This window comes from Scyliorhinus canicula, chromosome 11 (assembly GCF_902713615.1).
Source record: "Scyliorhinus canicula chromosome 11, sScyCan1.1, whole genome shotgun sequence".
NCBI lineage: Eukaryota > Metazoa > Chordata > Chondrichthyes > Carcharhiniformes > Scyliorhinidae > Scyliorhinus > Scyliorhinus canicula.
Window position 1 is genome coordinate 100227888 of NC_052156.1, and position 23882 is coordinate 100251769.

General features: G+C 48.2%; 1 protein-coding gene across 7 annotated transcripts in view; it reads right to left on the reverse strand.

The window, feature by feature from the left end:
• Window positions 1–23882, reverse strand: part of nedd1 (NEDD1 gamma-tubulin ring complex targeting factor) — a 78164-nt gene that overhangs the window by 19693 nt on the left and 34589 nt on the right. For 5 of the 7 annotated variants that reach the window (XR_005462257.1, XM_038810890.1, XM_038810889.1 and 2 more), the window contains 5 exons: window positions 22287–22497; window positions 16727–16870; window positions 16583–16630; window positions 6697–6905; window positions 4965–5042 (listed from right to left, as the gene is read on the reverse strand). Coding sequence is in view for 6 of the 7 variants with exons in the window: in XM_038810890.1 (XP_038666818.1) it covers window positions 4965–5042; window positions 6697–6905; window positions 16583–16630; window positions 16727–16870; window positions 22287–22497 (690 nt within the window). In the remaining variant the exon portion in view is untranslated. The remainder of the gene's footprint in view (window positions 1–4964; window positions 5043–6696; window positions 6906–16582; window positions 16631–16726; window positions 16871–22286; window positions 22498–23882) is intronic. The other 2 variants (XM_038810892.1, XM_038810891.1) reach the window with 1 other exon arrangement.

Below are 23882 nucleotides of genomic sequence, written 5' to 3' on the forward strand. Positions count from 1 at the left end.
GGGAGTGTGAAATATTGGTGTGATGGCCAGTACTGTTGGTTATCACTATTTAGGAAATGGGATTTGTGCACACTTTCAGTCCTTTACACCTTATAGCATCTTATCATTCATGGTTTGGAGAAAGGGATGCTCTTTATCACCCCCGTCTCGTTTAAAGGAAGGTGAGTGGAGCCGGAGTGGGGTGGAATATTGAGGTTGGTAGGGTTAGTGTGCCCTCGCTGTGATCAACACCCCCCCCCCCCCCCCTCCCCAAGTTAGAGCTAATCCGTTTTGAGTTTTTCTTTTAGATTTTATGTTAAGATTGCCTGTTCTTAGAATAGGTTGAAGTGGGATCTGTCCTCCTCGTTAGTGTGTCTCGGGAGCCTGCCTGAAAAGTTGGGAGTATGTACTGCATATGGATTCTCTGTTCGGTATTATTTTGTAACTTTTTTGCATCAATTGCCAAAATATAAAATCCTAATAAATATACTTATGAAACAAAATCCAGAAATTCCCTCACTAACAGCACAGTAGGTGTACCTAGACCTCAGAGACTGCAGAGGTTCAAGAAGGCAGTTCACCACCACCTTTTGAGGGGCTTCTAAGGATGTGCAATAAATGACGGCCTAGCCAGCGACACCCACATTCTGTAAATCAATAGAACAAAAATGTAAACTTATTCATTTGGGAAGGAAAAATAAACAAGCAGAATATTTTTTAAATGAATGAGAGAATGGGAAATGCCTTCCAAGCCTGACCCTCAGTAGCTTCTTGTGCCGTATCCCTCTGTACCCACCCTCTCCATGTATAAAGAACAGGTGGATTTGGCTGCCACAGTACAAATCAGATAGTTAACATGCAGGTCTAGCAAACAAATAAGAAAACAAACGGCAGGTCAATCTTTATTACAAAAAGTAACATAGTCTTACTAAATTGTATGAACGTGCCTTTAAGAAGAGCTCTCAAGCTGAAGCAGCCTGCTTGTCAGGACATTTTGTTCCAGGTTTTATATTTTTGAGAGGAGAAACAAACTAGTTGGCATCAAGTGAATAGTGGAGTCGGACACTTTAGAAACTTTCAAGCGGTTACTGGATTGGCACATGGAGCACACCAGAATGACATAGAACATAGAACAGTACAGCACAGAACAGGCCCTTCGGCCCTCGATGTTGTGCCGTGCAATGATCACCCTACTCAAACGCACGTATCCACCCCATACCCGCAACCCAACAATCCCCCCATTAACCTTACACTACGGGCAATTTAGCATGGCCAATCCACCTAACCCGCACATCTTTGGACTGTGGGAGGAAACCGGAGCACCCGGAGGAAACCCACGCACACACGGGGAGGACGTGCAGACTCCACACAGACAGTGACCCAGCCGGGAATCGAACCTGGGACCCTGGAGCTGTGAAGCATTTATGCTAACCACCATGCTACCGTGCTGCCCCTACAAGACAGGGAGTGGGATAGCTTGATCTTGGTTTCGGACAATGCTTGGCATAACATCGAGGGCCGAAGGGCCTGTTCTGTGCTGTACTGTTCTACGTATAGGGCTTTAGGAGACTCCAACTGGAGTACTGGATACAGTTTAGGTCCCCTCACCGAGGAAAGGATCTACTTTCCTGAGAAGTGGGTGCAACAAAGATTCACTTGACTGATCCTGGAGTGAAGAGATGGTCTTATGAAAAGAGATTTAGTAGACTTGGCCTATATTCCCGAGATTTCAGAAGAACAAGAGATGATCTTTTGAAATTTATAAAATTCCTGGGGATCTGACAGGGTAGATGCTTGAAAGATGTTTCCCTGGATAGGGAGTGTGGAACAAGGGAGTCATAATTCCTGAATAAAGGACTGAAATGAATTAAGAGATTCCACTCAAAGGCTGTGACATTTTGGAATTCTCTATCTCAGCGGACCGTGGATTCTAGAACATCATTAGGGACATAATAATAATCTTTTATTGTCACAAGTATGAAGTTACTGTGAAAAGCCCCTAGTCACCACATTCCGGTGCCTGTTCGGGTAAGCTGGTATGGGAATTGAATCTGCGCTGCTGGCCTTGTTCTGCATTACAAATAGTAAGGCACTTAGAAAATCATAATATGATTGGGCAGAATCAGCATTGCAACTTATGCAAGATATTCAGTATATACAAGAGATTGATAGATTTTTGGATACTAATGGAATCATGGAGTTTGGGGATCGCGCAAGGAAAACGTATTGAAGTTGATCAATCATTATTCCATTGAATGGCAGAATACTCAATGTAGGAATTTACATTTTTAAAATTGATGCAAAGTTACAAAATAATATCATACAGCTCAAAGGCTAAATGGTTGTCAGTTCTTATTATGTTATGTAGAACCGGAGGCGAAAACGATTGGGCCCTGTAGAATTGTCAGATTTTTGTGCTATTACTTTTTTCAATAAGTTTTTCTTGTTTCCATTAACTTGAGTTCCAGATTTTGATTCATTATTAATTTCCCTGGAAATACTATCCTCTGTAATATCAAGTGTCCCCATAAGTGAATTCCTGCATTTTACATTGCAAATAGAGATTATTAATGTTGACTATTTTTAGACCTGCTTCCATCATAACTTTTAGACCATTTTTCAATTATCTCAATGCTTCCAATCAAAAAAATGTTGTCTTAGAATCGTAGAATCCCCACATTGCAGAAGGAAGTCCTTTGGCCCATCGAGTCTGCACTGACCCATTAAAAGACCACCGTACCTAGGCCCAATACCTCACCCTATTCCTGAATCTCCACCCTCAGGGGCAATTTAGCATGGCTGATCCACCTAACCTGCACATCTTTGGACTGTGTGAGGAAACCAGAGCACCCGGAGAAACTCCACACAGACACGGGAAGAACGTGCAAACTTCGCACAGTCACCAGAGGTCGGAATCCAACCTCTGGTCCCTGGCGCTGCGAGAGAGCGAGAGTGCTAACCACTGTGGCACCCATCTTCATTCAAAACTTCCAGAAAAATATTTTTTGAGGAAGTCAAGAGAAATCTGGATGACTTGGTGACTTCAACATGGTCACAAAGTGCACAACTAGGTACGGTAGTGCAGCGGCTATATTACTGGACTAGCAGAGATCTACAGTAATTGCACAGAGTTAAATTCCCACTGTGGCAGCTTGAGAATTTGGATTCAGAAGAAGTCAACACAAAGGTTGTTGCGGGGGAAAAAAATAGTCGGTTGCCAAATATCCTATAGGGAAGGAAATCTGCCGTGCTCACTCAGTCTGCCCTGTACTTGACTTTAGTCCCACATCAACAAAATTGACTCTTAACTGCTCTCTAAGATATACTTGCAAGACTCTTTGTTCTAACACTGCCATGTACCACAAATATCTCATCTGAAATAGCATCTTCAAAGGTGTAGAACTCTCTCAACACTGCAATGAAGTTTAAGCACCAGTGTAGGAGGGAGCTTTAAATCTATGAGGTTGCTGCTACTGAAGTTTGCTGACATTTAACTTAATATGCCTTTTTAAGTAAAGTGCCATAGTTGTTCTGTTGGCCTCTAGCGATGTTCCCAATAAAACTGGATTCCACACATTTCCTCCAAATTTATCCAGCGTTTATTTTCGGACCCAATTCTTCCACTCTGATTGTTTTCTTTTTTAATGCTGAACTGAGACCGCAAATAAAAATAGGTTTATAAATTGGAAATAAACCCTTATTAATGGCTTTTAATAATGAAGTATTTCTACTGTTAAAAGTCTTTGAGAAACGAAGCTCCATTTACCAGTTATTTAGGAACAGTTTAGAAAACATGGATGACATGTACAGCATCCACATGACGCGTTACCATTTCCCTCTGTCATCGGCTAGTGATTCCAGCTGTGGTAATGGATGCTGAGGGCCTTCATGTCACTCTTGCAAGCATCCTTGCAGTGGAACTCTCAGTGTTGCACTAGTCTTGTGGCTCCGGTAACCCCAAAACATAGAAAGTCCATCTTCCATCCTGAGAATGTGCCTGATCCACTGAAGCTGCCGATGTTCGGTGACCACTAACAAACTTGAACGCGTGGTCTTCTAGCGTGCGGCCACATTTTTGTTTTTGTCCTGCCAGGATATACCCATAAAGCATCACAGATAGCAAAGATGGAAAACTGTTGCTAGCTGTAAGTTATCCATCTTTCACAGCCATTCAGCAAGCTGCTGGGAACACAGGCCGTAGAAAACGATCAGCTCAGATCTCAAGGTCAGCTTTACGGAACCACAGAATTGTCATAACATAAAAGACCATTCACCCATCATGTCTATGCCGGCTCTCTGCAAAAGCAAGTTACTGAGTGCCACTCTCCCGCCTTCTCCCCATAGTCCTGCACATTCTTAATTTTAAGACAACAACCACTTCCCTCATGAATGTCTCAATTGAACATGCTTCCACCACATTCCCAGACAGCACATTCCGAATCCCAACCACTGCTCCTTTTGTCAAGCATTACATCTGTGTCCTCTTGTTCTCGATCCTTTAGCCAATGGGAACAGTTTCTACCCATCTACTCTATCCAGACACCTCATAATTTTGAATACCACTTATCAAATCCCCTCTCAATCTGCTCAGCTTTAAGGAAAACAGTCCGAATTTTGCCAATCCATCCTCATAACCAAGTTCTTTATCCCTGGAACCATTCTTGTGAATCTTTTCTGCACTCTCTCCAATGCCTTCACGTCTTTCCTGGGAGTACGATGCCTACAACTGGACAATTAGCTCAAACCAATATTCAATGCAAGTGTAACATACATTCACTGCTTGTATAGTCTTTGCCCTATTAATAAAGCACAGGATGCCGCATCCTTTATTAACTCCTTTTTCAACCTGCCCCGCTACTTTCAATGATTTATTCACATGATGTTAATATGGCATTTCAAAATTTCCAACTTTGATTTCCTCGAATATAAAGATTTACACAATTTTAAAATTCCACCATTTCCTGCATAGCCTGAGCAACACCTACCTGATCCAGCCTTGCAGTTTCCAACTGACCATTGTGCTCAATCATATTGGACTTGCTCATTCCTACGACATCATTATCCTGTTGAGGATTTGGAATATGTACATCATTGTAGATTGAGCATTCTTGTGTTAACATGCCACCAAATGTCACATTTACCAAAATCAACGCCCAGGAGAGGCAAACAAAAACTATTCTGTACAACAAATACAGTTACTGGCCTATCTTTTCAAAGGAAAGAAAATGGTCATAGCAAGCCTGGTACGTGCAAAGTACAGTATGCTCAAACCCAATTTATAGGAAACTACTGGAAAATGCACCTTGAAAGAAGACAATGTCACATTACATCATCAATACTCTCCGTGCCCGAGTGGCAGCATGTAGATTCAAGACATCAATTCTTCATATGCAAGATTTTCTTGCAACCATACCATAAACACATTGAGACAGATACTCCCAAAAGAATAATGAAAACACTGCAGATAAATCACACCCAAGGTCTGTCGCTCATTGTGTAAAGTGGAAATGCAAAAAGATGACTCGAAAGGCTTGCGAGCTGAACTGGTATTTTGCAACCAAGATATGGTGGAAGAAAATGTAAAAGGGCCTTGTACAAGAGGGGTCTGCCATCACAGATTTTTTGTTGTTGTAGCAAACAAATAGAGAACTGATCAGGTTATGTCATTATCCTTATAATTTTGATTCCACTGCAGTACTCGAGTGCTTCACAGAGCTGATCAGATTTTCCATATGTCAAAATCAGTTGAACTTTCGGAATAGATGAATAACTATTATTTACGCGGCACCCAGACTGGTCATCCTTATACAGACGTTTAGCTATAAATTGTTTAGGGATCCCCGCCCCCTTTAACGGGGGAGCTTGTATTCAGCAAAGCTCACGGAGAGTTTAATCATTGCCACTTCTTAAGTCCCGTGCTGGGTACGTCACCTACTTACAAAGTTTTCCTCCTCACAAAAACACTTCTCTTTCTGCAGTTCCACAGTACCGATAACTCAACTAGACAGTATTTGCCTTGACAATGAGCGTTGTCAGATTAATTTACCATAGGGACCATCACAGCCAAACCGTGCACACTTCCAATGGGGATATTTGGATAGTCCTCAGGAGCAGGACATTTAACATTTTTGCTTCTAAAGCCCAGAGGTTCTGCCATTAACTAGTGTTCCTCATTGGGATTAGCCAACTCAGTGTCGACCAAGGATCCAGTCAGCTATTCACTGTGTAAACTGGCAAGCTATTTTAATTCAGGAAGACGAGTAGGTCATTCAGTCATTCAAGTTTAATCAGTACCTCAATTCCATTTACCCATCTTTGCTCCATACCCATGGATATCCTGAAGAGTCAAAATTCTATTAATCTCAGGGATAGCGATATCAATTATCTCGGCATCCACAATTCTTCTTTTTTTGGAGGGGGTGGGAAGAAGTGTTTCAGATTTCTATTACCTTCGGTGTGGAAAAAGTGCTTTCATATTTCAGCCCTAGATTGTTTAGTTAATGTTAAGGTCATGCCTTCTTGTTTTGGATTTCACCCACCCGACCTCAAGAGGAAATAGCTTCTCTATATCTACCTACAGTATTGAAATCCTTAAACAGTATAGAATACCCCAATTGGGTCACTGCTTAATCTTTTAAACAAAAGGTACAAAACAAATTTGTGACTTGTCCTCATAAAAGCAAACAGAAATGGGTGTTGTTGATATAGATTTAGTACCTGGCCAACTGGCTCTTTTAAATCTGGTCTTGCACTCTGCAGTTTGTTAAATATGGCAATCATGTCTCGTTGTGAAGCCTGTTCTTTAATGGGAGATGGAGATCCAAAACCCTGTAAGGAGTTCGAGCTCAACTCTTCCTGTGTACTGGCACCCACGGGATTACTTCTTGTGGAAAATATGGTGTTCAACTGTGGCAAAAAGCCCGAACCTACAAAGGAAAAATATACTTGAGCCTTTTGCTCCAATAACACTCAAGAAGCTCAACATCATCCAGCACAAAGCAGCTTAATTCATTGGCACCCATCTACCAGCTTAAACATTCACTCCCTCCACCATAGGCAACATAGCGGCTACAGCAAGGTGCAATGTAACAACTCGCCAAGCCTTCTTCGATGCATCTGCCAAATCTGTGACTGCTACCAGGACAAGGCCAGCAGACACATGGGAATGCCACCAACTGCAGGTTCTACTACAAGCCACTTGCCATCCTGACTTGGAAATCTATCACCATTCCTTCACTGTCGCTGGGTCAAAATCCTGGAGCTTCCTCCCAAACAGCACTGTGGGTGTACCTACACCACAGGGACTGCAGCGATTCAATGCAGAGGCTCACCACCACCTTCTCAAGGTGAAATTAGGGATGGGCAACAAATGCTGGCCATGCCCGCAACACCGACATCGCATAGGAGATGGTGTAGTGGCAATGCCACCAGTGCAGCAATCCAGAGGCCCAAAAGTTGTATCCCTAGTTTCTCACTTAACTGCTCTCTACTGATCTACTGGGCAGCACAGTGGCAGTCTTTAGCACTGCTGCATCACAGCGCCAGGGACCAGAGTTCAATTCCAGCCTCGGGTGACTATCTGTATGGAGTTTGCACTTTCTCCCCTTGTCTGCCTGGGTTTACTCCAGGTGCTCCGGTTTCCTCCCACAGTCCAAAGATGTGCAGGTTAGGTAGATTGGCCATGCTAAATTATCCCTTAGTGTGCACGGTTGTGCAGTTTAGGTAGAGTTACGGGGTTGCAAGGATCGGGCGGGGTTAGGATGCTCTTTTAGAGCGTCGGTGCAGATTTGATGGGCCGATTGGCCTCCTTCTGCACTATAAGGAGTCTATGATCAGAATATCCAAATGTGAAGCTGCACTCAATCAATTCTATGACACATGACAGCAAAATTGACAGAGCACAAAACTCCTTTGGCACTGATTTTCTATTAAAATGACACCTAGGATTTTTCTCTGAGAGGTACCTGAAAATACTGAACTTTCTTTATTGAACAAAAAAAAATCAAACAGGTTTGTTTCAAACACTAGCTTTCAGAGCACTGCTCCTTCCTCAGGTGAATGGAGAGGTATGTTCCAGAAACATATATATAGACAAAGTCAAATATGCCAGACAATGCTTAGAATGCAAGCATTTGCAGGTAATCAAATCTTTACAGATCCAGAGAGAGGGGTAATCCCAGGTTAAAGAGGTGTGAATTGTCTCAAGTCAGGACAGTTGGTAGGATTTTGCAAGCCCAGGCCAGATGGTGGGGGGTGAATGTAATGCGACATGAATCCCAGGTCCCTGTTGAGGCCGCACTCATGCGTGCGGAACTCGGCTATAAGTTTCTGCTTGGCAATTCTGCGTTGTCGCGTGTCCTGAAGGCCGCCTTGGAGAACGCTTACCCGGAGATCAGAGGCTGAATGCCCTTGACTACTGAAGTGTTCCCCGACTGGAAGGGAACATTCCTGCCTGGTGATTGTTGCGCGATGCCCATTCATTCGTTGTCGCAGCATCTGCATGGTCTCGACAATGTACCATGCTTCGGGCCATCCTTTCCTGCAGCGTATGAGGTAGACAATGTTGGCCGAGTCGCACGAGTATGTACCGCGTACTTGGTGGGTGATGTTCTCACATGTAAAGGTGTCCATTTCGATGATCTGGCACGTCTTGCAGAGATTGCCATGGCAGGGTTGTATGGTGTCGTGGTCGCTGTTCTGAAGGCTGGGTAGTTTGCTGCAAACAATGGTTTGTTTGAGGTTGCACGGTTGTTTGAAGGCAAGTAGTGGGGGTGTGGGGATGACCTTGGCAAGATGTTCATCTTCATCAATGATGTGTTGAAGGCTGCAAATTAGATGTCGTAGTTTCTCCGCTCCGGGAAAGTACTGGACGACGAAGGGTACTCTGTCGGTTGTGTCCCGTGTTTGTCTTCTGAGGAGGTCGGTGCGGTTTTTTGCTGTGGCGCGTTGGAACTGTCGATCGATGAGTGAAGCTCCATATCCTATTCGTCCGAGGGCATCTTTCAGCATCTGTAGATGTCTGTTACGCTCCTCCTCATCTGAGCAGATCCTGTGTATACGGAGAGCTTGTCCATAGGGGATGGCTTCTTTAAGGAGATCTACAGATGCTGAAAGATGCCCTTGTACGAACAGGATATGGCGCTCGACTCATCGATCGACAGTTCCAACCCGCCACAGCACAAAACCGCACCGACCTCCTCAGAAGACAAACATGGGACACAACCGACAGAGTACCCTTCGTCGTCCAGTACTTTCCTGGAGCGGAGAAGCTACGACATCTTCTTTGCCGCCTTCAACACATCATCGATGAAGGTGAACATTTTGGACTTCCAGTGGTGGCAATGCGGAGCTAAGCCGCAAGATCGGCAGCTCCCGCGAATAACGGACTTTGGGGCTCTTTTCAGGGCCCCCAACGGAATTTCGTCAACGAATCCCGAAGTGGGAAGGGGACTGGAGTCGATTCCTACGGTCCTATGGTCCGGACCGGGAGTAGGGTAAGAAGAAAAACGGTGGAAGCACCACTGGAAAAGCGGGGGAAGAAAAACAAAATGGTGGCCGGCGGAGGCCTTGAGGAGCTGAGGCAGTGGGCGCAGGAGCAGCAGCCGACTCTGCTGCGCTGCTTCCAGGAGCTTAAGGTGAAGCTGCTGGAGTCGCTGAAGGCTACCACCAGAGAGCTGATGGAGACTCAGACAGCCCAGGGGGCCACGATCCGGGAGCTGCAGCAGCAGGCCTCTGAAAGGGAGGATGAGGCCGTGGCCGTCGCGGGGAAGGTGGAGATGCACGAGGCGCTCTATAAAAGGTGGCAGGAGCGGTTCAAGGAGCTGGACAACCGGTCGAGGCGGAAGAATTTGCGGATCCTGGGCCTCACGGAGGGGCTGGAGGGGTCGGACCTGGCAGTCTACGTGTTGTGCTGAACTCGCTGATGGGGGCTGGGTCCTTCCAGGGGCCCCTGGAGTTGGAGGGGGCCCACAGAATTCTGGCTAGGAGGCCCAAGCAGAACGAGCCGCCGCGGGCGGTGTTGGTGCGGTTTCCCCGGTTCGTGGATCGTGAGTGCGTGCCCCGGTGGGCCAAGAAGGAGCGGAGCAGCAAGTGGGAGAACACGGAGGTGGGGATCTTCTAGGATTGGAGTGCGGAGGTGGCTAAGCGGAGGGCCGGGTTCAACCGGACGAAGGCGGTGCTCCACAGACGGAGCGTGAAGTTTGGCATGTTGCAGCCGGCGCGTCTGTGGGTCACCTACAAGGACCGGCACCATTATTTTGAGTCCCCGGAGGAGGCGTGGGCCTTTGTGCAGGCCGAGAAACTGGACTCAAACTGAGGGTCTAAGATGGAGGATTTTGTATGATAATGTACTTATGTTTGCTCTGTTTAATGCAAGATGTGGGTTGGCTTTAGGGTGGGTGGGGTGATGTCGTTATGTCTTTTTGTATAGATCTGGTGGACGGGTTCGGGCAGGGAGGTAAACGGGGAGTGCGGGGAGTTGGTGGGGGGGACTGGCAATGGGAGTTGCCCTAGAGGAGGCGGGGCTGGGCAGGGCAAAAGCGCGGGCTTTTCTCTGGTTTCCCGCGCTGTGGGATGGTGGGGGCGGAGTCGGGGCTGAGAAGCGCGGGCTGTTGCTGGCTGTTATTTTCCCGCGCAAGAGCGGGGGGAGGAGGGCCTGCTGATTGGCACGAAGGAGGAGGGGTAGTCCCACGTGGGGAGGAGTCGGAGGTCGGGCAGGAGTCGCCGGGGTCAGCAGAAGTTAGCTGGCTCACGGGAGTGCTATGAAGGGAGGGGCGCGGCTAGGAGGGGTCCTAGCCTGGGGGGGGGTAGTTGCCGGCGTGGGGAACTGGCCGAGCGGGGGACGCTGGCCAGTGGATGGATTATGGCCAATCGGCAGGGGAGGGGGGCAGGGAGGGAGCCCTCTGATCCGGCTGATAACCTGGAATGTGAGGGGACTGAATGGGCCGGTCAAACGGGCCCAGGTGTTTGCGCACTTGAAGGGGCTGAAGGCGGATGTGGCCATGCTCCAAGAGACACACCTGAAAGTGGCAGACCAGGTTCGGCTGAGGAAGGGATGGGTGGGCCAAGTATTTCACTCAGGGCTGGATGAGAAGAGTCGGGGGGGTGGCGATCCTGGTGGGAAAGAGGGTGACGTTTGAGGCGTTAAATGTGGTGGCTGACAGTGGCGGGAGATATGTGATGGTGAGTGGTAAGCTGCAGGGGGAGCGGGTGGTGTTGGTGAATGTTTACACCCCAAATTAGGACGATGCGGGGTTTATGCGGCGTATGTTGGGCCGCATTCCGGACCTGGAGCTGGGGGGCCTGATTATGGGGGGGGGGGACTTCAACACGGTGCTGGATCTCCCATTGGATCGATCCAAGTCCCGGACGGGTAGGAGGCCGGCGGCGGCTAAGGTGTTATGGGGATTTATGGACCAGATGGGAGGGGTGGATCCCTGGAGGTTTGCGAAGCCAAGGACCAGGGAGTACTCGTTTTTCTCCCACGTGCATAAGGCCTATTCTAGGATTGATTTTTTTGCCCTGAGCAGGGGGCTGGTTTCGAGGGCGGAGGATGTTGAATACTCTGCCATTGCCATTTCAGATCATGCCCCGCACTGGGTGGGCCTCGGGCTGGGGGAAGAGAGGGACCAACGTCCGCTCTGGCGCTTGGAGGTGGGGCTGCTGGCAGATGAGGAGGTGGCCGAGAGGGTTCGGGGGTGTATTGAGAGGTACCTTGAGGCCAACGATAACGGGGAGGTCCGAGTGGGGATGGTCTGGGAGGCATTGAAGGCGGTGACTAGAGGGGAGTTGATTTCCATCCGAACCCATAGGGAGAGGGGGGAGCAGAGGGAGAGGGAGAGACTGATAGGGGAGATGGTGAGGGTGGATAGGAGATATGCGGAGGCCCCAGAGGAGGGATTGCTGGGGGAGAGGCGTAGCCCTCAGGCCAGGTTCGACCTATTGACTACCAGAAAGGCGGAAGCTCAGTGGAGGAAAGCACAGGGGGCGGTGTATGAATATGGGGACAAGGCGAGCAGGATGCTGGCACACCAGCTCCGAAAGCGGGACGCGGCCAGAGAGATTGGGGGAGTGACGGATAGAGCTGGGAAGGTGGTGCGGAGGGGGTAGATGTTAATGGGGTCTTCAGGGACTTCTTTGGGGATCTGTACCGGTCTGAACCCCCGGTGGAGGGGGGTGGAATGGGGCGCTTCTTGGGCAAGCTGCGATTTCCGAGGGTGGAGGAGGGGCAGGTGGAGGGACTGGGGGCACCGATTGAGCTGGAGGAGCTGGTTCAAGGGATAGGGAGCATGCAGTCGGGGAAGGCGCCGGGACCGGATGGGTTTCCGGCCGAATTTTATAAAAGGTATGCAGACCTGTTGGGCCCCTGTTGGTCCGGACCTTTAACGAGGCAAGGGAGGGGGGGGGGCTTTGCCCCCAACTATGTCACGGGCGCTGATTTCCTTGATCCCGAAGCAGGACAAGGACCCTCTGCAGTGTGGGTCTTATAGGGCGATCTCGCTGCGAAATGTAGACGCCAAGCTGCTGGCAAAGATCCTAGCCACAAGAATAGAGGATTGTGTGCCGGGGGTCATTCATGAGGACCAGACGGGGTTTGTTAAGGGAAGGCAGTTGAATACAAACGTACGAAGGCTCCTCAACGTTATTATGATGCCGGCTATGGAAGGGGAGGCGCAGATAGTGGTGGCATTAGATACGGAGAAGGCCTTTGATAGGGTTGAGTGGAGGTATCTGTGGGAGGTGTTGGAGAGGTTTGGGGAGGGGTTTGTCCGTTGGGTGAGGTTGCTCTATGAGGCCCCAATGGCGAGTGTAGCCACAAATAGGAGGAGGTCGGAGTACTTTCGGTTGTACCGGGGGACGAGACAGGGGTGTCCCCTGTCCCCCTTGTTCTTTGCATTGGCAATTGAGCCCCTGGCCATGGCGTTGAGGGAGTCAGGGAACTGGAGGATCCTGGTGCGGGGTGGGGAGGAGCATCTAGTGTCGCTTTATGCGGACAACCTGTTGCTGTATGTGGCGGACCCGGTGGGGGGGATGCCGGAGGTGATGAGGATTCTTAGTGAATTCGGGGGTTTCTCTGGGTATAAGCTGAACCTGGGCAAGAGCGAGTTGTTCGTGGTGCACCCGGGGGATCAGGAGGAGGGGATTGGTAGGCTCCCACTGAAGCAGGCAGGGAAGAGCTTCAGGTACCTAGGAGTCCAGGTGGCTGGGAGCTGGGGGGCCCTGCACAAGCTCAACCTCACAAGGTTTTGTGGAGCAGATGGAGGAGGAGTTCAAAAGGTGGGATATGTTACCGCTGTCACTGGCGGGGAGGGTGCAGTCCGTTAAGATGACGGTGCTCCCGAGGTTTTTGTTCCTGTTCCAGTGCCTCCCCATCCTTACCCCGAAGGCCTTTTTTAGGAGGGTCAACAGGAGTATTACGGGATTTGTGTGGGCGCATGGGACTCCGAGGGTGAGAAGAGTGTTCTTGGAACGGGGCAGGGATAGGGGGGGGGCTGGCGTTACCCAACCTCTGCGGATACTACTGGGCTGCCAACGCAGCGATGGTGCGTAAGTGGGTAATGGGGTAGCATGGAAGAGGATGGAGGTGGCGTCCTGTGTGGGCACGAGCCCGAAGGCGCTGGTAACAGCGCCGTTGCCGCTCCCTCCAACGAGGTATACCACGAGCCCGGTGGTGGTGGCTACCCTCAAAATCTGGGGGCAATGGAGACGGCATAGGGGAGAAGTGGGGGGCTCGATGGAGGCCCCGATACGGAGGAACCATCGGTTTGTTCCAGGGAGCATTGATGGCGGATTTCTGGGCTGGCACAGGGTAGGGGTTGGGAGGTTGAGGGACCTGTTTGTGGAGGGGAGGTTCGCGAGCTTGGGGGGGTTAGAGGGGACGTTTGGGCTCCCCCCGGGGAACATGTTTCGGTACATGCAGGTTAGGGCGTTTGCCAGGCGGCTGGTGGAGGGGTTCCCCTTGTTGCCCCCACGTGGGGTATGGGACAGGGTGCTCTCAGGGGTGTGGGTTGGAGGAGGGAGGATTTCGGACATATGTGGTAATGCAGGAGGTAGACGAGACCTCGGTGGAGGAACTGAAGGGTAAATGGGAAGAGGAGCTGGGTGAGGAGATTGAGGAGGGGACGTGGGCGGATGCCCTGGAAAAGGTGAATTCCTCCTCTTCCTGTGCGAGGCTTAGCCTCATACAGTTCAAGGTGCTGCATAGGGCCCAAATGACTGGGACGAGGATGAGTAGGTTTTTCGGGGGCGAAGACAGGTGTATTAGGTGCTCGGGGAGCCCAGCGAACCACGCCCATATGTTTTGAGCATGCCCAGCGCTGGGGGAGTTTTGGAAGGGGGTAGCAAGGACGGTGTCAAGAGTGGTGGGTTCCAGGGTCAAGCCAGGCTGGGGACTCGCAATTTTTGGGGTTGCAGTGGAGCTGGGAGTGCAGGAGGCGAAAGAGGCCGGTGTCCTGGCCTTTGCGTCCCCAGTAGCCCGGCGGAGGATTCTTCTTCAGTGGAGGGGGGGGGGGGGGTTTGGTTCGGAGGGAGGGAGAACTGTGTACATGGGTTTGTGGGATGTGGCGGGTGTTATCTCTTTCCCTTTTGTTGTTTTTTTTTTCTCTTTTGTTTGCAGTTGCTTTTGTAGTTGGGTGGGTGTTGTTCTTTTTTATTATGGTTGTTTTGTTAATATTGTTTTGTTGTTTATATTTTGTGAAAATCTTAATAAAAATTTTTTTTAAAAAAAAGATGAACATCTTGCCAAGGTCATCCCCACACCCCCACTACTTGCCTTCAAACAACCACGCAACCTCTAACAAACCATTGTTTGCAGCAAACTACCCAGCCTTCAGAACAGCAACCACGACACCACACACCCCTGCCATGGCAATTTCTGCAAGACGTGCCAGATCATCGACATGGATACCACCAATACACGTGAGAACACCACCCACCAGGTACGCGGTACATACTCTTGTGATTCGGCTAACGTTGTCTACCTCATACGCTGCAGGAAAGGATGTTCCGAAGCGTGGTACATTGTCGAGACCATGCAGATGCTGCGATAACGAATGAACGGGAATCGTGTGACAATCACCAGGCAGCAATGTTCCCTTCCAGTCGGGGAACACGCGACAACGCAGAATTGCCGAGCAGAAACTTATAGCCAAGTTCCGCATGCATGAGTGCGGCCTCAACCGGGATCTTGGATTCATGGCGCATTACATTCACCCCCCACCATCTGGCCTGGGCTTGCAAAATCCTACCAACTGTCCTAGCTTGAGACAATTCACACCTCTTTAACGTGGGATTACCCCTATCCCTGGATCGGTAAAGATTTGATTACCTGCAAATGCTTGCATTCCAAGAATTGTCTGACATCTTTGACTTTGTCTATATATATGTTTCTGGAACATACCTCTTCATTCACCCGAGGAAGGAGCAGTGATCCGAAAGCTCGTGTTTGAAACAAACCTGTTGGACTTTAATCTGGTGTTGTAAGACTTCTTACTGTGCTCACCCCTATCCAACGCCGGCATCTCCACATCATGAACAATAAAATGTCACAAGGTGCCACAACTGAAAACTTGAAGAGAAATGGACGAGTGATAGAACAAGGATTTCAGACTTTAGTTGCAGTTCTGAGACTGCAGTTCATCAATTCATGACAGTCAAGGGCAGCACAAGTGGATAGCACTGTATTTTCACAGAGCCAAGGTCCCAGGTTCGATTCCCCGCTGGGTCACTGTCTGTGCAGAGTCTGCATGTTCTTCCCGTGTCTGCGCGGGTTTCCTCCGGGTTCCTCCCACAGTCCAAAGATGAGCAGGTTAGGTGGATTGGCCATGCTAAATTGCCCTCAGTGACCACAAGGATTCGGAGGGGTTATTGGGTTACGGGGATAGGATGGAAGTGAGGGCTTAAGTGGGTCAGTGCAGACTTGATGGGCCGAATAGCCCCCTTCTGCATTGTATGTTCTATACTATGTTCAAACCTTACGTGAACAGGAGGTATAAATTGTTTTCTTTGGCCAACATGTTGGTTCGAACCCCCGAACCCCCACCCTGGGTCACTGTCAATGTGGAGTTTGCATATTCTCCCCATGTCGAGGGCCGAAGGGCCTGTTCTGTGCTGTACCGTTCTATGTCTGCGTGGGTTTCACCCCCAGAACCCAAAGATGTGCAGGTTAGATTGATTGGCCACACTAAATTGCCCCTTAATTGGAATAAAATAATTGGATACTCTAAATTTATTTTTAAAAAACAAATTATTCTCTTTGTACAGTGGTGACTGATGTGACAGGATTGAGATTCCCAACCAGCGATGTGTCACCAATATGCCAATATGGATTTTTCACTTGCCTACCTGGAGGTCTAATTTGATGTGTCACGTTAGTTCCTCCTACTACCAATGAAATCAACATATCCCATCCAACATGCCAATTTTTTAAGTAGCTTTGACATGGGATTGCAATTGGTAGGAATTAGCTTCATCTGACACAGCTGTAGGCAGCTGCAGCTTTGATCCCCTTAGTCCCAACTCCATTCACATCCAAACCCCAGTCCATTAGTGAATGTCTAGACCCAAGTTAACTAAATTAATTGCCATTCAAGGAAGCTTATCTTACCATTTCCTTTTGCAATGCTGTCTTCACCAGTCTTTGTTTCTGCAACATCTATAAACGCAAACCATAAACCATCATGCTGTGTCCTTCATGAACAGTTTTCACAATTCAATAAATACCCATGAATGCTAATTTAAACCAATTTACCATCTCTGATTGGTGAGAACACGTCCCCAAAGCTGTTTCTACCCACACAATCAAGGTTTTTTAAGTTGCCACTGTTGTCTGCTCTTCTTGCATTTTCTGTCTCTTTGGATGGAATGACATCCAAACTGGTGCTGTGTGATAAACCTACAAATGAAACATAGGTAGAAAAGTAAGTTTTTAAAAAATTGATGAATGAAAATTCGGTTTGACCCAAATTGTTGAAAAAACCATCCATCTATCCAAGGAACACTGCTATTATAATCTCTAAACTAGATTCCTTAAGCACTTATGTGACAAAAACAGGAGACAAGGGCATCCAGTCCAACAGTATTTTGATTACTTGCCTTCCACAATATCTATCAGTTCTTTTCTCTGAAAAAATAAATCTATTTCTCTCCTGAACTGTTTAAGCGATTCACTGCCATTAACAGAAAATGTTAATTTATTGTTCAACGGGCAGCACAAGTGGATAGCACTGTGGCTTCACAGCGCCAGGGTCCCAGGTTTGATTCCCCGCTGGGTCACTGTCTGTGCAGAGTCTGCACATTCTCCCCATGTCTGCATAGGTTTCCTCCAGGTGCTCCGGTTTCCTCCCACAGTCCTAAGACGTGCAAATTAGGTGGACTAGCCATAATAAATTGCCCTTAGTGACCAAAAAGGTTAGGAAGAGTTATTGGGTTACGGGGATAGGGTGAAAGTGAGGGCTTAAGTGGGTCGGTGCAACTCGATAGGCCGAATGGCCTCCTTCTGCACTGTATGTCCTATATTCTAACTCGCTTGCTTAGACTAAATATACCAATACACGGAGCTTCCAATGCCAATATTTTAAATTATTCTGGCTAAGGGTAAGTATATTGCCACGGTTAAGCATTTAGTGATTGTGGGATATTGGTAACACTGGCAATCACTAGTCATCAAGTCAGTCAATTAAAGAACAGGTTATAATCTCTGGATTACTACCCGAGCCACATGCAAATTGGCAGAGGGATGAGTAAATTAGCAAAGTAAACAAATGGTTAAAGGAATGGTCCAGAAAGAGGGGTTCCCTTTCATGGGGCACTGGCATCAGTATTAGGGCAGATGGGGTCTGTTCTAGCGGAAAGGATAAATAGGGTGGTCACAAGGACTTTAAATTAGCATAGGGAGGAGGGGGGTAAAGCTACAAGAAGTATAATGGTTAATAGGGGCCAGCGCAGCAACAGGTGAGGAGAATGTAGACTTGTAGAGGTTATTAGGATGAATAGGCAGGACCAGTCTAACGACTAAGGAGGGGAAAGGAAATGTAAAAAGTCAAAATGTAAGGTGACTGACTGTGGCAGCGAAAGTTGGGGATGAGGCTGAGTGTTATCAGGGATTAATAAAGGAGGTCAGAATGTGTGAAAGTGTAGTGGATTTGAAAACCCTGCAAGGGAAAGGCATATCAGTAGGACATATTTAAAAACCTTGTACCTAAATGCATGCAGTATTCAGAATAAGATCAATGCGCTGACAGCACAAATAGAGACAAAAGGGTATGATTTTGTGGGGATTACTGAAACATGGTGCAGGAGGTCCGGGACTGGGAGTTGAATGTCCAAGGGTTACTTAGTATTCTGAAAGGATTAACAGGATGGAACAGGACGTGGAGTTGCTTTATTGGTTAAAGACGGCATCAAGGCTGCATGAAGAAATTATATTGGCACTAAAGGACAAAATGTTGAATCGTCTGGGTGGAAATAAAAAACAAGGGGAAAAACTCCTTTGCAGGAGTAATTTACAGGTCCCTGGTCAATACTTCCAAAGTGGGGCCTAGTATAAACCATGAAATAATGAGGGCTTGTGAGACAGGCACAACAGTAATCATGGATGATTTGAATATGCATATTGACTGGATTAATTAAATTGGCAAGGGTAGCCTTGAGGGAGAATTTATAGGGTGTGAGGGATTATTTCTTCGAGCAATATGTCATGGAGACAACTAGGGAGCAGGCTTTTGTAGATTTAGTATTATGTAACAGAGAAGCAGACAACATAAACACTGATACCAAAAGCTTCCATTAGTATATAAAGAGGAAGAGAATAGCTCAAGTACATGTTGGTGCTTTAGAGGGCAATTCTGGTGAGGTAACAATGAGGAACACAAAGATGACGGTGGCACTGAACCAATATTTTGCCTCTGTCTTCATGGTAGAAGTTAATAAAGATTTTCTAAAAATTACAGTTTATTCAGAGGAACCTGGTGCAATAACCATCACTAAGGAAACAGTATTGAATAAACTGATGGGATTAAGGGCAGGTATGTTTCTGTGACCGGATGGCCTGCACCCTCGGTATTAAGGCGCTGGTTTAGCACAGTGGGCTTGTATGCAGAACAAGGCCAGCAGCGCGGGTTCAATTCCCATATCAGCTTATCGGAATAGGCGCCGGAATGTGGCGACTAGGGGCTTTTCACAGTAACTTCACTGAAGCCTACTTGTGACAAGAAGCGATTATAATAATAATAATTATTATAATTATAATAAAGGAAGGTATTTCAGAATTTCCTGGATTCTAGAAGAATCCCAGTGGATTGGAAACACTTTAATGTGATGCTCCTATTCAAAAAGGAAGAGACGCAAAAGTAGGAAGCTATAAACCGGTTAGCTTGAACTCTATGGTGGGATGTTGCTGGAATCACCTTTTTTAAAATAAATTTAGTATACCCAATTAATTTTTTGCAAATAAGGGGCATTTTAGCATGGCCAATCCACCTAGCCTGCACATCTTTGGGTTGTGGGGGCAAAACCCACGCAAACACTGGGAGAATGTGCAAACTCCACAAGGGCAGTGACCCAGAGCCGGGATCGAACCTGGGACCGCGGCGCCGTGAGGCTGCAGGGCTAACCCACTGCGCCACCGTGCTGCCCATCTGGAATCAATCATTAAGCATTCCCGGCCAGTGAATGCAGTTTTGTGGGCAGCACGGTGGCACAAATGGATAGCACTGTGACTTCACAGCGCCAGGGTCCCAGGTTCGATTCCCGCTGGGTCGCTGTGCAGAGTCTGCGCGTTCTACCAGTGTGTGCGTGGGTTTCCTCCGGGTGCTCCGGTTTCCTCCCACAGTCCAAAGACGTGCAGGTTAGGAAGATTGGCCATGATAAATTGCCCTCAGTGACCAAAAAGGTTAGGAGGGGTTACAGGGATAGGGTGGAAGTGAGGGCTTAAGTCGGTCGGTGCAGACTCGACGGGCTAAATGGCCTCCATCTGCACTGTATGTTCTTTGTTGCAGGAGGAGATGACTGAGCATTTGGAAAGACAAAGCTCAATCCACCATTGTCAGCATGGTTTTAGGAAGGGGAACTCAGGGCGGCATGTGGTGTAGTGGATAGCACTGGGACTGTGGCGCTGAGGACCCGGATTCAATCCTGGCCCTGGGTCACTGTCCGTGTGGAGATTGCACATTCTCCCCATGTCTGCGTGGGTACCACCCCCACAACCCAAAGATGTGCAGGTTAGGTGGATTGGCCACGCTGGTTTCGCTCACTGGGCTAAATCGCTGGCTTTTAAAGCAGACCAAGGCAGGCCAGCAGCACGGTTCGATTCCCGCGCCAGCTTCCCCGGACAGGCGCTGGAATGTGGCGACTAGGGGCTTTTCACAGTAACTTCATTGAAGCCTACTCGTGACAATAAGAGATTTTCATTTCATTTTCATAAATTGCCCCTTAATTGTAAAAAATATATATAATTGGGTACTCTAAATTTATAAAGAAAATGAAGGGGAAGTCAATTTTGACAAACTTGCTTGAGTTCTTTGAGGACCTAACCAGCAAAATCTATGGATGTGACATATCTAGACTTCCAGAAGGCGTTGATAAGATGCTGCATAAAAGGCTGATCCAGAAAGTGAGAACGCAGGGGATTGACCGTAGAATACTAGATTAGATTGAGGATTGGCTGACTGAGTAGAGGGTGGGGATAAATGGGCCCTTCTCTGGCTGGCGAACTGTAACCAGCGGTGTGCCGCAGGGGTCAGTCCTCGGATCTCACTTTCTGGATCAGCCTTTTATGCAGCATCTTATCAACGCCTTCTGGAAGTCTAGATATATAAATGATCTACAAGCAGGAACAGAGTGTAACGTAGCAAAATTTGTAGATGATACTAAAATAGGTGGGAAAGCAGGCAGTGAAGAGGATATAACAATTTTACAGACAGACAGAGATAGATGGGTTGGAGATGGGGCTAAAGTTTGGCAGATAGAGTTTAATGTAGATAAGTGTGAGGTTATCCATTTTGGCCGAAAAAATAGAAAGGCAAATTATCTAAATGAAAAGCAGATTTGAATCGTGCCTGTGCAGAGATTTCTGGGAGCCTTTGTTCATGAATCGCAGAAAGTCGGTATGCACGTACAGCATGTAATTAAACAGGCAAATGGAATGTTAAGTGTTTATTGTAAAAGGATTGGAATATAAAAGAGTGTTGTTGCAATTGCATAGAGTGTTGGTGAGACCACATCTGGAGTGCTGTGTCCAGTTCTGGTCTTGTTATTGGTGGAAGGATCTGGTGGCATTGGAGGCAGTTCAGAGGGGGTTCACCAGATTGATTCCAAGGATAAAAGGATTGAGGTACGAGGAGAGATTAAACAGTTTGGGCTTATACTCGCTGGAGTTTAGAAAGATGGGAGGGGATCTAATCGAGGTATAAAATACTAAATGGGATTGATAAAGTAAACATAGAACTAATGTTTCCCCTTGTGGGACAATCTAGAATAAGAAGTCACGGATATAGGTCGAGAGGCAGTAGAACTTGTTGCCCCATAATGCAGTGGAATCGGAGTCATTAAATGGTTTCAAGGAGTTAGATATATTTCTGATAAAAAATGCGTTAAAGGGATATAGGCAACAGGTGGATTTGAGACCAAGAAGAGATTAGCCATGATCTGATTGAATGGTGGAGCAGGCTCAAAAAGCTGAATTGCCTACTTCTCCGAATTCCTATATTCCTATAGCACTGGGCTGGAATCATGTACATAGCAGAGTGGGACAGAGGTGGCAACTTACTTTTTCTGAAAGGTGTTAATGGGCTAGCTTTGCGTGCTTGACATCCTGAATTTAATGCTACAACTTGCCACGGTAGGTTATAAACAAATGACCTCGGGATAGTCATCCAGTCCAGAGCCACTCAACTACCAAACCACTGTGTCAAGAACACCAGCCTCAAAACCCGAACATTTGTAATATTTTCTCTGTTGGTAATTTGGTCATATTTTTAAACTGCTGGGGTATTTGAATGGTAATTAAACCAAGGGGTAAAGTCATGGTGTGGCTTGAAAATGCAGGTTTGGTATGTTAACAAACCTAGCAATGCTTCAAACAGATGCTTACCAAAGGTAATTTAGCAAGGATGATTACAGAACAGGAATAGATTTCAATGGGCATTTGTGATTCAAAGGAGAAGGTATGCAAGGGGGTGAAAGGAAGACATCATAGGCAAAGTATGGATAAACAAGGCTAACATGCTCCTCTGGCTGCAATAAGAATTCTTTTTAACCTCATTGTACGTTCTTGTCCATTTAATTCAAATTGAAATAATTCTACCTTTTACCTTTTGCATCCAGATTAGCTTCAGTTCCTTTTTGTTCTATAATAGCAGGAGGTACTTTGACAGCTGGTGCAGACATCAATGCAGTAAGCTCCTGGATTTCCTTTGTACTGCCGCTACCTGAGGCACTGTTCACCTTAGCTGAAATCCTCTTAGCAGCCGCAGTGGACAATGAGGATGACCCCCTGCTTGCAAAGCTTTTACCTCCATTTGACTAGAAGAGAGAAAAGACGCATTTACAAAGTGGAACAAACCTGCCACTGACAATCGAAAGGCTGAAAATGTTATTTCGAAGCAATCTGTGCAGCACCCATTAAAGTGTACTGAACCAATAAAACCCAATACAATTGGCACAGAACTGGTGATTTCAATAATGATAAAGCTACATTTTTTAAAATTAAAAAAAAAAAATTTAGATTACCCAATTATTTTTTCCCATTAAGGGGCAATTTAGCGTGTCCAATCCACCTACTCTGCACATTTTGGGTTGTGGGGGCGAAACCCACGCAGACACGGGGAGAATGTGCAAACTCCACACGGACAGTGACCCAGAGCCGGGATCGAATCTGGGACCTCAGCGCCGTGAGGCGGTTGTGCTAACCACTAGGCCACCGTGCTGCCCTTTGATAAAGCTACATTAAACTTCAGTGAAACCTTCTTGATTCTTTCAAAGTAGTTTATCCTCCAAATACAAATGAACCCCACCTCTCGCCCACACGCGCCCTCCCCCCCATCTCCCGCCCTCCCCCCCACCTCCCGCCCTCCCCCCCACCTCTCGCCCTCCCCCCCACCTCTCGCCCTCCCCCCCACCTCTCGCCCTCCCCCCCCCACCTCTCGCCCTCCCCCCCCCCCCTCTCGCCCCCCCCCCCCCACCTCTCGCCCTCCCCCCCCACCTCTCGCCCTCCCCCCCCACCTCTCGCCCTCCCCCCCACCTCTCGCCCTACCCCCCCACCTCTCGCCCTACCCCCCCACCTCTCGCCCCCCCACTTCTCGCCCACACGCCCTCCCCCCCCACCTCTCGCCCACTCCCCCACCACTCGCCCTCCCCTCTCGCCCACACCCTCCCCCTCCCCCCTCACCCACACTTGCCCTCGCCTGCCCCATCCTTCCCCCTCTCGCCCACACCAACCCTCCCCCTCACCCACACTTGCCCTCCCCCCTCACCCACACTTGCCCTCCCCCCCTCACCCACACTTGCCCTCCCCCCCTCACCCACACTTGCCCTCCCCCCCTCACCCACACTTGCCCTCCCCCCTCTCGCCCGCCCCATCCTTCCCCCTCTTGCCATCCGTTCCCCTTCCGCCCACTCACCCTCCCCCCTACACCCCAGTCACTCACCCAACCAGTAATACCCTGCTTCAGCTGTCCCGTGTTGTGCTCCAGCATACTCGTGCCCCATACAGGATGCCTGGCACCTCTGCTCCATTGCCTTGTCACACCCACTTCCTGGGCCTTGCGCCCTGCCCTCAGAACTCCGACCCTCGAATCCCCACGGCCCGAACTCACCGGCACTGGTTTTCGCCGCTCCTCCAATCACAGGTTGGGTCTTTCCCACATTTGCTGCTGATAAGCTTACTAGTGAAAGGAATGACTGATGAT